This window comes from Ascaphus truei, chromosome 3 (genome assembly GCF_040206685.1).
Source record: "Ascaphus truei isolate aAscTru1 chromosome 3, aAscTru1.hap1, whole genome shotgun sequence".
Classification (NCBI taxonomy): domain Eukaryota; kingdom Metazoa; phylum Chordata; class Amphibia; order Anura; family Ascaphidae; genus Ascaphus; species Ascaphus truei.
Window position 1 is genome coordinate 214,412,011 of NC_134485.1, and position 14,711 is coordinate 214,426,721.

The 14,711-nt window shown below is 40.6% G+C and overlaps 1 protein-coding gene across 8 annotated transcripts in view; it reads right to left on the minus strand.

Moving 5' to 3' along the window:
- The window catches only part of BBX (BBX high mobility group box domain containing), a 164,150-nt gene that overhangs the window by 30,199 nt on the left and 119,240 nt on the right, over positions 1–14,711 (minus strand). For all 8 annotated transcript variants that reach the window (XM_075590084.1, XM_075590087.1, XM_075590085.1 and 5 more), the window contains 5 exons: positions 14,399–14,479; positions 7,987–8,067; positions 4,989–5,069; positions 3,170–3,253; positions 1,163–1,988 (listed from right to left, as the gene is read on the minus strand). In XM_075590084.1, coding sequence (XP_075446199.1) covers positions 1,163–1,988; positions 3,170–3,253; positions 4,989–5,069; positions 7,987–8,067; positions 14,399–14,479 — 1,153 coding nt within the window. The remainder of the gene's footprint in view (positions 1–1,162; positions 1,989–3,169; positions 3,254–4,988; positions 5,070–7,986; positions 8,068–14,398; positions 14,480–14,711) is intronic.

A 14,711-nucleotide genomic window follows, 5' to 3' on the forward strand; every position in this document is an offset into this window, starting at 1 on the left:
CTAGGTGGCTGGCCCAGGGAGGCAGTAAATGACAGCAACATGGAGGGAGAAAGGAGAAAAGGGATGGATCTTGTGACCTTTGAAGGATGACAATGAGAGGGATGGGTGGAGCGGTATGGCTTAAAATTTGCTTTAAGGAGAGAGCCAGAGTGACTTGTCTGTTGCCTGGTGTGGGGTTATGGTTAATGGAAAGGCCCCCAAATGATAGAGCATTAGGGAAAGCAATGTCAGAAGGGGTGAACCCTGTCTCTGTGATTGCAAGGTGTTGCAGAGGGAGAAGCCATGTACTGCTTTAAACTTACTAGAGCAGGCATTCTACAGAGAACAGGAGAAAGGGAGGGACGGGAAGCAGGGTGTGTGGATGAAGTTGGATGGGTTGGTGGTGAAAGGAGGAGGATGATTTAGGAGGCTTGAAGGTAGCACATGAGGATTGGTATGTACACTGGCGACACAGTTTATTGCACTGCGGCCAGATCCGCAAGCCGGGAGATTTCCCGGCTTGCTAGTGGCTGCCCCTCGGCGTCATCGGAAGCGTGCGCCCCCTGCACGCGCGTCCAGGGCTCCCCGAGGGAGCCCTGGTGTCCCGCGATGTGGGGGACGGCGGCAGGGGGTTCCGGGGGACCCGGCAGCGGGAGGGAGAGCGCCCCGATCGGAGGGCGCTCTTCCGCTGCTTCGGCGCGCGCCCGTCACCCTCCGGCGCGCGCCAGGCTACTGCTGCGGCCGAGAACGGGCAAATGCTCGAATAAACTCGGCCGCAGCAGTAAGTGCGGAAAGAATTTGAGGAGCTGTGACAACAGAACAGTAGAAGAAATAGGAAAAGGAGGAGTGGGTAAGTCATGTATCTCCTTATGTCTCTTTGGTGGTAGGAAGGGGAGGTTAGAAGGAGGTGGTTCTGGAGGCTGCAGTCTGAAGGCGATTGAAGTAGCGAGGGAGACATGTGGAACTGGGATTGATTTGAGAGAGTTGGAGGTGGGGGGAAAAAGTAAATGTCTGTGAGGCAGCGGAGATAAAGCAGTCAACAACAGAAACAACTCAATGCATGGATGGGCATGGATGGGCTCCCAGCTATGGAAGCTGTTCTCTATGTACAGAAAAATAACACAAGTAGCCCACACAATTGCATCTTGTAATAAGAACTTTCCCTACTTTCAATCTCACTTACCTCTGTCAACATTGGCGCGCAGAGATGTCAGCATGCCTTCAGACACCAATGTTTTATAAAGAGCACCTTTGCACGATCTTTCCGACTTCCTCGACCCGCAGGCCTCTGTCTTTTTATTACTGTCGCAGTCCTCCACTTTGAGCAGTTCTGGTAAGCAGAAGGGAGGCACCTCCTCTGTGGGAGATAGTGGCTCTGATTTTATACTTTCAGGCACCTCAGTAGGTACGTCCTTGATAGGTGCAAAAATTATGGGTTCTGGCACCTTTTCCTCTTTGGTCTCTGAGGGTTTATCCTTTAACACTTTCTTTTCTTTTGATTTCACTTTCTTCTTGGTTGCCTTTAAGTCTGAAAAGTTATGTTTCGGGCTAGCACAAGGGCGGACTTTTTTGCTTGGCGAAACTGAAGTGTTCTCAGCACCCCAGTCACCCTTTGCGACAGCTTCAATAGTGTACATGACACTTTCAATGTCTGACTCTGATGACTGCCTTTTTTTACAGGTCTTCTTCGGAGACGTTTTCACACCATCCTCATGGTCCATTTTGTTTTTTTTCTTTTTCTTTTTAATTTTTTCTTGTTTGATCAGCCCTAAAAATTCAGCATCAAAAGGCTCTGGGGACTGTGACCTGTGCTTTTTATTTGTACTATGACGGACTTCTGCTTTCTCACAGACATGTGAAGAATCTTGCAGGCTGCTACAAATGATGTCTTCATCTGACTCTTCAGTCTCCACCTCCTTCAAGCAAATTGGCTTTTCTATCCTTACCAAATCCTTTGTATTGACATTCCCTGATATTTCTATCTTCACAGCCTCCGTTGCCACACACATCTAAAAATAAAGTACAAAACATACTTTGGATGATGTTTAGGCATTGACAGTTGTGGTTCTGTAACTTGACATTTTAACCTCTTGCTTAATTCAAGATATAAATATTTGATGTTCCCCAATTAATGTATATTTTCCCTGCAAGCATCATTTTGAGCTTCACATTGAAAGTTTAAAACAATTAAAAACATGATTGTACACTATTCAGTCATTTTAAAGGTTCCAATCATCTACATTTACCTATTAAACATATCACCACCATTAGCTCAATATCATCCAACTGAGAAGCATAGCTATTGACGGCAGATAAGACTCAATTAGCTCTGTGTCCAGCCTTCATATTTAAGGCAACCTTGTGTACATCCCAAGCAGTTTTAAATGTACTTCCTGTATTAGCCTCTACTGTTTCTAGAAAGGCTTTTCTATAAATTCACCACTCTTTCTGTGAAGAAGTACAGTGCATTTCCCCTGATCCTTCAACCAACAAGTAAACAAAAAAAGCAAAACCAATATTTGTGGCAAAAAATGTATGTTACTTCAACACACTTTTGGCAGGAAGAGTGATGGGAGATGGTGCTTTCTTGCTGCAGAAACTAGTTTCTTGTTAAAAATATAACAAATCGTAGCATGTCTTCTACAGGTCTGAACGACGGAAATATGTGATCCTCATCTGTTGCATATGAAAGCATCAGTAGACCATACAAATCTTATCACTATCATGATATTATTTTCTTGATCAACCGAACATCATAACAGTGATGGAGAAACATTTTACATTTTTAGAGGATGCTATATACAGATGCAGCCACCAGTATTAGATCACTTGCCCTGGAAAATCTGGGGCAATCACACTGTAAATGCCTCAACATTTCTGTGAGATTCCTAATGGCCCATCGGATTAAGACAGCGGGGGTTCCCTGCAGTCCATTCAAACTGAACGGGACTGCAGGGACCTCTGCTATGTTAATCCGATGGGCCATTAGGAATCTCACAGAAATGTTGAGGCATTTACTGTGAGATGCCTTAGTTTTTACCCAGGCAAGTGATCGGATACTGGTGGCTGCATCTTTACAGTACTGTAAAACATCGGGAATCTTGTTCTAACAAAGCCTTTCCAGATGGAATAGTTACCCTACTGTGATACTTGTAGAAAAGGAAGAACAATGAAGCATTCAAGTTGTTACCTCTGCAAGTTGAAACAATGCTGATGTCCCACACTGCTTTGCTGATGCAGATGATGAGTCGGAATGTGATGAGCTGGAGGAAATCTACACTCCAAACCAACAAACATGTCAGTCAGTCATTCAAATGAAACAATTAGTGAGAGGTGTTAACATGTTGCTAATAAGATGCAAATAAGGCAGATCTTTTATTATTGATCAAATGGACCACTGACATGCATGGACCCATCAAAGTCAAGTGATAGAAAACATGACCACGCTGACACGCAGTGCTTGTACAATGATATACTATGACATCACACTTATAAGAGCAGCAACAGCCAATGCACACAAATCAGATTATGACTAAAAAATTTTTTATGTCTTTTCAAGTACTTTTCACTAAAGCTGCATTTCCGCGCTGGGGATCCCGTTCCCTATGATACTTACCTTCGTAGATGCTGTCAGTAGCAGCCCTGGCTGGTCACGCAATATGGCGGTATAAAGTCCTGCGTCACGCAGGCCAATAGGAAGCCGAGACATCACCTGTCGCAGATTACTATTGGACTGCTTGATGCGGGATCGTTAAACAGGATGGAGATACTGGTATGACCTGACTTTTTATTGGTGAGAACATTTTATAAAATGCAATGTGTAAAAGTGCTGAGGTGCAGGCCTAATACTAATGGGTTATTTTTCGGGTCAGGGACTGTGGAGCAGTGTTAACTCAAATATTGCTGCACTTTTGCCACAATGATAGATTAACCTTTAGCAGAGCTACAGCAGTACTAAATATAATAAAGTACATACACTGTGAAGAGCAAATGACATGTAGATACAGTTCTGAATACATTAGAAGTAAAAGAACCAGTACATATCTACAGAACTGCAACATAAGCAAAATCCTCTCTTTCTATAAAACTGACCAAGATTGAATGGATCTACCCAAAAAGATACCAGTAACACCCTAGGCCCAGATGCTGGAAAAAAATGTGAAAGCCTTAAAAACCATGGCATTACATTTCTCATTCACAAAATTAGGTGTATACTACTTATAAATCTATATACTGTATGTATAAATTGGTAAAAAAAAAAAAAAAAAAATGTAATTTTTAGTTTAAACTAACAGTTCAATTTTTAAAATAAAACTTTAGTACATACAGTAGGTTTTAGCTAATACATCAATGAATATCGTTTTAAAAAGACATGTACAGTATACAAGGATATGCCAGCAATGTGACAGGCAGAGCATTGAACCAGTGAGCAATGTGACTGCCATTTGCTGGAGTCAGGAAGGATTTCAGTTTTCGTTTACGAAACGTACTTGGCAAATGATGCACTGGGGTATTTGTAAGAGTTTCTTTGGTAAATACAATCAGGACTATTTTTTGGAGGGGAAACCCAGGGGAACAGAGTTCTTGCACTTTTTTTTTATGTTCTGCCCCATTTTTCAAGATACTCCATACGGTAACGTGTTTTGTGAATTTATTAGCATTGAGGCTGGGGGTGGATACATGCATTTTCTACCAAAAGGCTTTATTTAAAGCTGAATTATTTATTGTACTTTAGATATATATTCATTTATCTTTGCTTATGGTTCCAGAACATGAGAATTTAGGAACAGTTGAGATTGATGGACATACAGTATGTCCTTATCCACCTAAATTATTATGTTACTATTATGCAAAGGTCATCGAAAGCCAATGTTAGATCCAAGACAGTTATACCATTTATATTTTCTCATGACGGTGGTAGGGAGGCCGTTATTTATTTAAGCCTCCATGGACTGTTGTATATACTCCAATATATATAATGAACTGTAATCTTTGCACTGCTATATTACCTCTGCTAAGTGGAAAAGTTCTGATTTCCCACAGCATTTTGAAGGTTCAGGGCTGTTAATCTGTGAAGTATTTGAAGATATCTATGAGTAAACAAAAAGACAATGATATTAAAATACCTTCTGTTATTCTTCTAACATAAACAGTGCCAGAGATTACATACAGAACACCCATCATTTGCAGCTGTGTGCAGTTTGTTTCTGTATACTGTACATACAGTATGTAGCAGGCGTTATTGTATCTGCTGGCGTGAGCTACTGTATTACTTTACACTGGTGTCTGCTCCCCTCCTGCTTTGTGTGTGTATCTCGCTGCAACGCACCAGGGAGAGCAATAACGGCTGCTACATCTGCATACTGTGCCCAATCCAAGCAAAGTGCACATGATTGGTAATTAAAACAAATGTAGAATGTATCATATGAAGTCCATGAAACTCCTGTAGCTGCCGAGTACAAGAAGCAGGTTTTTCAATCTTCACAAAACCCTATTTGAGAGTTAAATCATAAAAACAAAAGTAGTGCACAATGTATGCACTTGTTCTTTGCTTTTGCACATTATTACCTGTAGGGAAATATAGATAATCGGGTATACAATACAAGACTGCTATGTTTGATATTAACATGATAGGCAACATAATATGCAAACTCCTTTCGGTGCCCCGATTGACGCCTTCACATTTTAATGAATGACCCGCATAGAATTCATTTCCTTTTGAGAACCTTTACGAAAATGTATTAAGGGGCTTTGCTCCAACGCTTCAAAGAGCTATCTGGGAAGTGGTTATAGAAGCAGTTAGGAATTGTTTGGAAGAATATTATAATGGGGTGTGCTAGCCTGAGTATCATTGTATAATATTATAATGGGGTGTGCTAGCCTGAGTGTATCAGTGTATAATATTATAATGGGGTGTGCTAGCCTGAGTGTATCAGTGTATAATATTATAATGGGGTGTGCTAGCCTGAGTATCATTGTATAATATTATAATGGGGTGTGCTAGTCTGAGTGTATCATTGTATAATATTATAATGGGGTGTGCTAGCCTGAGTGTATCAGTGTATAATATTATAATGGGGTGTGCTAGCCTGAGTATCATTGTATAATATTATAATGGGGTGTGCTAGCCTGAGTGTATCAGTGTATAATATTATAATGGGGTGTGCTAGCCTGAGTATCATTGTATAATATTATAATGGGGTGTGCTAGCCTGAGTGTATCAGTGTATAATATTATAATGGGGTGTGCTAGCCTGAGTGTATCAGTGTATAATATTATAATGGGGTGTGCTAGCCTGAGTATCATTGTATAATATTATAATGGGGTGTGCTAGCCTGAGTGTATCAGTGTATAATATTATAATGGGGTGTGCTAGCCTGAGTGTATCATTGTATAATATTATAATGGGGTGTGCTAGCCTGAGTGTATCAGTGTATAACATTATAATGGGGTGTGCTAGCCTGAGTATCATTATATAATATTATAATGGGGTGTGCTAGCCTGAGTGTATCAGTGTATAATATTATAATGGGGTGTGCTAGCCTGAGTGTATCATTGTATAATATTATAATGGGGTGACCTAGCCTGAGTGTATCAGTGTAGAATATTATAATGGGGTGTGCTAGCCTGAGTATCATTGTAGAATATTATAATGGGGTGTGCTAGTCTGAGTGTATCAGTGTATAATATTATAATGGGATGTGCTAGTCTGAGTGTATCAGTGTATAATATTATAATGGGGTGTGCTAGCCTGAGTGTATCAGTGTATAATATTATAATTGGGGTGTGCTAGCCTCAGTGTATCAGTGTATAATATTATAATGGGGTGTGCTAGTCTGAGTGTATCATTGTATAATATTATAATGGGGTGTGCTAGCCTGGGTGTACAGTATCAGTGTATAATATTAAAATGGGGTGTGCTAGTCTGAGTGTATCAGTGTATAATATTATAATGGGGTGTGCTAGCCTGAGTGTATCTGTGTATAATATTATAATGGGGTGTGCTAGTCTGAGTGTATCAGTGTATAATATTATAATGGGGTGTGCTAGCCTGAGTGTATCAGTGTATAATATTATAATGGGTTGTGCTAGTCTGAGTGTATCATTGTATAATATTATAATGGGGTGTGCTAGTCTGAGTGTATCATTGTATAATATTATAATGGGGTGTGCTAGTCTGAGTGTATCAGTGTATAATATTATAATGGGGTGTGCTAGCCTGAGTGTATCAGTGTATAATATTATAATGGGGTGTGCTAGCCTGAGTGTATCAGTGTATACTATTATAATGGGGTGTGCTAACCTTAGTGTATCAGTGTAGAATATTATAATGGGGTGTGCTAACCTGAATGCCCATAATGTATTTTTTTGTGTTCCACTGGCAACATCATATGGACTATAAACAAGGCTGGCATTCAAGTCTGTCACACACTTCAAACATGAATCCTTTTTTACCTAGAGACAGCTTCCTTTTGAAATTGTTAAGAAACTTGATGCGTGAGTGTCCACCTTTGCTTCATAAATGCTATGAGGGATTCTTAAAGATTTCTGACAGCGAGTGGATTTTCAGCCCTGTTCTGTTCCTGAGAGCTCTGCGATCATTATATGACACCTGTACTACAATACTGTTTACAATTGTATTTACAAAATACCTAACTCATGTCTAACAAAGTTAATAACTGTAGTATTTAAAAAAACAAACATCAAATGGATTGTAGCACTGATTTTTTTAAAGTCTGTGCAAATTATATTCGGCCATGCAATTTGTAACACTCCTGCTCATTTCACACATTTACTGTGACTGAATCCTGAATCATTCTATTTTAATTTTTCTTCTGAGAATTTGTAATAAATGTCGGAAATCATGTTATTCTAGAATATTACAGTAATTTGCAATGTTTTGTCATAGGTTATTTCTGTCTCAAATATTAGTCGTCATGCTGTGACATTCTGTTATAACCTACAGTACAGTACCCTCTATAATTTTTACTTATTCTTGTTCCGTACCTCAGCAAACTGAAACAGTGCTGACTTCTCACATTGCTTAGTGGGTGTCGGGACATCAGAATGTGCTGTGCTGGAAGAAACCTTAAAAAAAAAAATTATTATCATTATTAGCAAGTGTGTGAGAAATAGAAGAGCAACAGGCAAGAGGAAAAACCAGGGGAACTACAAGTCCCAGTAGCCTCAGGGGAAGGTAGTGTCTGGGTGCCAGTGGCATCCAGACTAGGCCAGATTAACCCTTTACGTCCAAGATAGGCCCCACTCACGTAATCAGATTGTGGCTGCTACAGTGAAACTCATAGCTAGGGACATTTCCCCTGCAGCTGTATACAGTTAGTGTATAGTGCCATTTGAAGACGCCGCACAGCGATTTGCGGACTGTGGTCTGGGGCAGGACCACCATCAGACTATCAAAGGTGAGACCCTCCTACCAGAGTTCACCCCACGCAGAGGCGGAGGCTTCGCTGACATCGACGTCGCTGGATCAGTGGATCCCTTTTGCTTTTTGGCCATACCCAGGTGCTGTAGCACCTGGGCAGGTACCTCACAACGTTCACCAACTACAACACTTTCAGTTACTGTGGGCAGCGCTGTCTCACAAATTGGGTGGGTTGGCTCTTGTGAACACCAGGGAGGTGTTCCTGCTGGTGCATGAGTATATCCCATAATATGTTCTCTTATTTTCGTTGTTTGTGAGTTTTAAATTGTTGGACTTTTCTATGAGATATTAAATGTTACTTTTTAGACATATTGCACTAGGATTGGTCGCTTTCTTTTATATATATATAGTGTTCGACAAACCTATACATTTGCACGCCCCGGGTGAGTGGATTTAACATCGTGGCGAGCTCCTATTGGTCCAACCAGCACACGTGTGGTACTAGGTGGCGAGTAGATTTTTTTGGTGATTGTCGACCACTATATATATATATATATGTGGTAACCAGGGGGATCCTGATAACCAAAGAAGACAGCACACCGCAATGATGATTCAGAATAGTGTATTGTGAAACACAGGTGGAATTTTTACTGTTGCTTATGGAAATCATCCTAAATAAAAACTACTTTAGATTCGAGAGAAACACGTTTTTGCAGCTCAGTGGTACCGCAATGGGGTCTAACATGGCCCCTGCATATGCTAATTTATATATGGACATATACGAAAATACCCATATTTTACATGATGCTCCACATGCAGGATGTATCAAGAAATATCTACGATACATAGATGATATCTTTCTAATATGGGAGAGGAACATACAGAACACCTACAAGCTCATATTGAACCCCCAAAATAACCACAACATATATATAAGCATATAAGTTTCACAGAGGAGTGCTACTGAGCATGGCAATATATATATTTAAAACCAGAGACATAACATAAAACACAGACGAAGCTTAGTGCACATCCAGAAAAACCTATATACGGCACAGTGCGTGCTTACCGTGTGATTGTGACAAATCTATTACAGAGTGCTTTTCCTGGTAATGTACAGGTTAATAAAAGCTTCAATCAGACTTAGAACTTTTGCAACTAATTTTGACAGATTTATTATAAGTCATTCTTCCTGGCAATGCACAGGTTATTAAGAATCTATATTAGTGCTAGGGACCCTTGAAACGTGGTCTGCCGTTCAGTTGGCTCAAGGGCTTACAACAATTTGGCCAACATGTTAAACTAAAAGACCATTTTATTTATTAGTTATTTATACATGTATATTTAGGCACTGTACCGTATATAGGTTTTTCTGGATGTGCACTGAGCTTTGTCTGTGTTTTATGTTATGTCTCTGGTTTTAAATATATATATTGCCATGCTCAGTAGCACTCCTCTGTGAAACTTATATGCTTATATATATGTTGTGGTTATTTTGGGGGTTCAATATGAGCTTGTAGGTGTTCTATATGTTTTGTAATTCTTGTTCAGCTAGTCTTAGCTGATTGGAGGGTGGCAACCTCCTACCTAATTGAAGCTCACTCCCTCCCACATTTAAATGGTTAAAGCTCACTCCATGGCATCTCCCACTCTCAGGGGAACTTGCTTGCTTACAGTGTGATTGTGGCAAATTTATTACAGAGTGCTTTTCCTGGTAATGTACAGGTTAATAAGAGCTTCAATCAGACTTAGAACTTTTGCAACTAATTTTGACAGATTTATTATAAATCATTCTTCCTGGCAATGCACAGGTTATTAAGAATCTATATTAGTGTAGGGACCCTTGAAACGTGGTCTGCCGTGCAGTTGGCTCAAGGGCTTACAACAATTTGGCCAAAATGTTAAACTAAAAGACCATTTTATTTATTAGTTATTTATACATGTATATTTAGACACTGTACCGTATATAGGTTTTTCTGGATGTGCACTGAGCTTTGTCTAATATGGGACGGGCCAGAGTCTGCGCTCTTAGAATTTATTGAAAATTTGAATCAAATTCCATCTACAATCAGATTTACAGCACAATTCAGTTACACCGAGATTTCTTTTTTGGACACCATTGTGTACAGGGCCGAAAGTGGCCTGGCTACCAGACTTTATCATAAAGATACGGACAGAAATACACTATTGTACGCTACCAGCCACCACCCAGCACCACTCAAGAAGGGACTTCCTTTTTCCCAATTTCTCAGAGTGAAGAGGATTATTTCAAATCCAGATGAGTTGGAACCTGCACTTTTGGACATGGCCAAACGTTTTCGGGATAGGGGCTATGATCATAAAGACATTGAAGATGCCCTAAATAAAGCAAGAAGCCTTGACAGAGAAGTTTTGTTACAACCAAATGACAATAAACCTATGCAAGTACGATGTCATTTTGTCAGTACTTTTTGCACCGCGTCCAATCGCATCAAACGTAGCGTACACAAAAACTGGCATATCTTATCCAATGATAACAAAATTGGAAAAATCTGCAAGGATCCCCCTTTATTCTGTTATAAACGGGGTCGGAACTTGGGTGATATGCTGACGCAAACGGACCCGGTCGACAAGTATGCACTTGCTAAAACCTGGCTTAATAGAAAACCTGGGTCATACCGATTCCATGGATGTACCAATTGTGGCTTTATGCAAACGGGTTCCAGTTACTCCCACCCTCACAGTGGGGCTCAAATCAGGATCAAACATTTTCTTAACTGCGAGTCGCGCTTTGTTGTTTACATGATCAAATGCCCTTGCGGCCTTCACTACGTGGGCAAAACCACACGTATGTTAAAAGAAAGAATCGCGATCCATCGTTCTACTATCAGAAAGGCATTGAATAGCACGGATGACAACACACTGAGCTTAAATATCTGCCGGTTGCTAGACATTTTAAAGAAATGCGTCACTCTTTGGCCACTATGCACTGTATGCCCATCCTCCAAGTGCAGCCGCCGCCGCCAAGCGGTGGTGATAGGAATAAGATACTTTTGTAACAGGAAGCAAGATTAATTTATGAGCTCAAGACCATCTCACCTTATGGACTCAATGAGGATTTAAAGTTGAGCTGTTTTTTGTAAAACTGTTTATTAATATTTTTCAGTTTTTCACTGCGTATGAATTCCACAGTGCTGTGTAGTTCTTTCCATTTCCCTTTCCCTGTATGTTTTATTATGTTCACTTTCTCTACACTTTGGTGTCTTTCATCACTCGGTGACCTAGGTTTGACATCTATCAGCAGCACACTATATAGGCTGGCATGAAGTTAATACTGAGCGTTATGATATCCATTGTTTAGAGATAACTTTGTCTTTTAAGGTTATGTACGTATCATGTTTACACTTTTTATTCAGTGTGCTTTTAGTGTAATTGCTTGTATTAAGCATAGCTAGCATGTGTAAAAGTGCATGGTCATGTTGTTAGTATTTAATAAGTATGGTTTCATGTACTATTAGAGACATTATTGCCCTTTATTTATTTACATATAGATACCCGTTTAGTGGGCAGTGGACACTGCGATGGTTGTGGTGCATTACTTTATAATAATTCAGTAATGTGCACATTATTGCATTACCTGTAATAGTTATTACCTTTGTGGCAAATTCCCTAAAGCGATAGTTGTTACAGGTTCAGCAATGCATGCGCGATCTGATAGTGATACTGATTGCGTGCGCACCCTTCCCCTGGTACCACGGACGCTGTCGGGTTGGTAGGGGTCAGTAGCGCATGCACGATCTTAGAGAGTGAGATAGATCGCGTGCGCACCCCTCCCCTCATTGACAGAGATGCGTTCGGGTTGTTAGGGGTTAGTAGCGCATGCGCGGTCTCACAGAGCGAGATAGACTGCGTGCGCAACCCTCCATTCATCGCTAAGGACGCTGTCGGGTTGCCATTGGCACAATACAGCAGCGCATGCGCGGACAGAGAGGTGAGTCTGTTAGGCTGTTAAATACAGCACGATCGTGTTTACCATAGCGCGTACCTTCTCCTTTTATCTTAGATGTCTATAACAAGATGCAGAAGTGCATGCATGGCCCCTGTATATAAACATTATGCACCAACTGTTGTGTGTTCTTTTTGGTTGCCATACACGCGATCGGGTTGCCCAGAGACGTCACTACATGGACGACCGAGGTATATTATGTGACCATTCCTGTAAGGTTTTAGATGTTGTGATTTCATTGGTGCTAGCTAGTATCAGTATGTTTTATTGGCTACAATATGTTGTGGGTTGTACCTGGGACTGCAATTTGGGTTTTCATCATTGTTTTCAAGTGATTTTATGTATGGGATTAGGGGTATATATGGGTGCTTGTGTCAGTCTGTTTTGCACTGACCTGAGGAAGGTCCCTCTACGAGGACCGAAACGTTGGCGGCCCTGTTTCACAATACACTATTCTGAATCATCATTGCGGTGTGCTGTCTTCTTTGGTTATCAGGATCCCCCTGTTTACCACACGTCTATATGTTGCATATGGGACAAGCATCTGCCTTCTAACAAAAACGTGAGTGCAATTCTCCATACCATGACTATATATATATATATCCCTTGCTGGGTGATAATGGTGAAAGACAGGATTGCAGACCTGCCTAGACATGTGAATGTGCTCACCAATATCACCCAGCAAGGGATTCTGGGAAACGACATTCAAATCAGCACACCGTGTCACCTTCTGTCTGAAAAACCATTGTTACATGGAGCCCATATAAGCTAATGCTCGCTGTTAACACAGCTTTAAAGCACAGCATGGGAATCAGATGCAAAGCCAGAGAAACCATTCACAGACATGTTTCAACCTTAATGGGTATCAGTGTAAAGTTGGTTGTACTGCAGGCTTTGCAATTTTCAAGATTGTAGGGTTAACATCACGATACATACATTACATACATACATACATACATAGCTGAACCACGGTTAAACGCGGTGCTCGGGTCCACATAATGAGACCGCGTTATAACCAGGATTGCGAAATGGCCACCGCGCGATGACTTACCCGGCACCTGCAGCTCTCTCCTTTCTCTCTGCTTCATCAGGCTACTTCCACATGCGCAGCGCACATCTCCAAGGTGATTTTTTTAAAAACAATCAATGCTTTATTGCTTACGGACACACAAATAATTTTAGCATTCCATGCAGGAATCGAACCCATGACGCTTCATACACTAGTACTGATTCTTTACCTGCTACACCGTAGGATTGGTGTGATGCACAGATAAGTTTGATAATAGAGTCAATCCTACAGTGTAGGGGTTAGAGAATTGCTACCAGGGTATGACGGGTCATGGGTGTGATTCCTGCATGGTATGGTAAAATTATTTTTATTTTAATTATAATGTATAAATGATAAATTATTATTTTATAAGGTTCATGGGTTCGATTCCTGCATGGTATGCTAAAATTATTTGTGTTGTGTCCGTTAGCAATAAAGCATTGAATGTTATAAAAAATAAAAATAAAAACCTTGGAGATGTGCGCTGTGCATGTGGATGCGAGGAGAGAGCTGCAGAGAGGAGAGAGCTGCAGATGCCGGGTAAGTCCTCGTGCAGAGGCCATTTCGCAAAAAAAATAAAAAAAATAAACTTGGAGATGTTTTAAAATCGGGAGCCACACTCAGGCCGCGTTATAAGCGGATCCGCGTTGTAGCGGAAGGAAGAAGGAAAAATACAGAGCAGCAATGAAATTGACAGCATCAAAAAACAAATGGCACCCATGTTAGTGAAAAATTCTAAAATAGCTTTATTTGGACTTACAAGGGTCTGCCATCCCAAAAAAAAAAAAGGAAAAGCGCCACTTAGCTGTGAAATCTCCTGGATTATGGTAGAGTGGTGAGTTAACATATATAATGGTTTCACTTTTTAAGTGTGATGCATTTATTCTATGAAAACTCGATATTTATTGGTCACGTCTCAGTCCCCAGACCTTTCTCATTGGTGTCTGTACACACACACACACACACACACACACACACACACACACCAAATGAAGTTTCATACCTCAGCAAATTCAAATAATGCTGACTTCTTACTGGGTTGAGAAGAGTCCGATTCATTCGACTGACAAGTGCTTGAAGAAACCTACAACAGAAAGAAAAGAACCACCTCACAATTCCCTATACGTGCTACTATGACTTGCTTGAAGATCTTCTGGAGATCTCGCCTGTGTTTTTTGGTTTAGTTTTCAAGCTAGCTGTAATACTAATGTATTGCTGTTTGCTGCTTTGTCGCCGTGCCTACATCATAAATTAATTGCTAAAATTACCCCTTTTTCCCTTAGACCTGTGGCTTGACAAATCAGTTTGAAATTGCA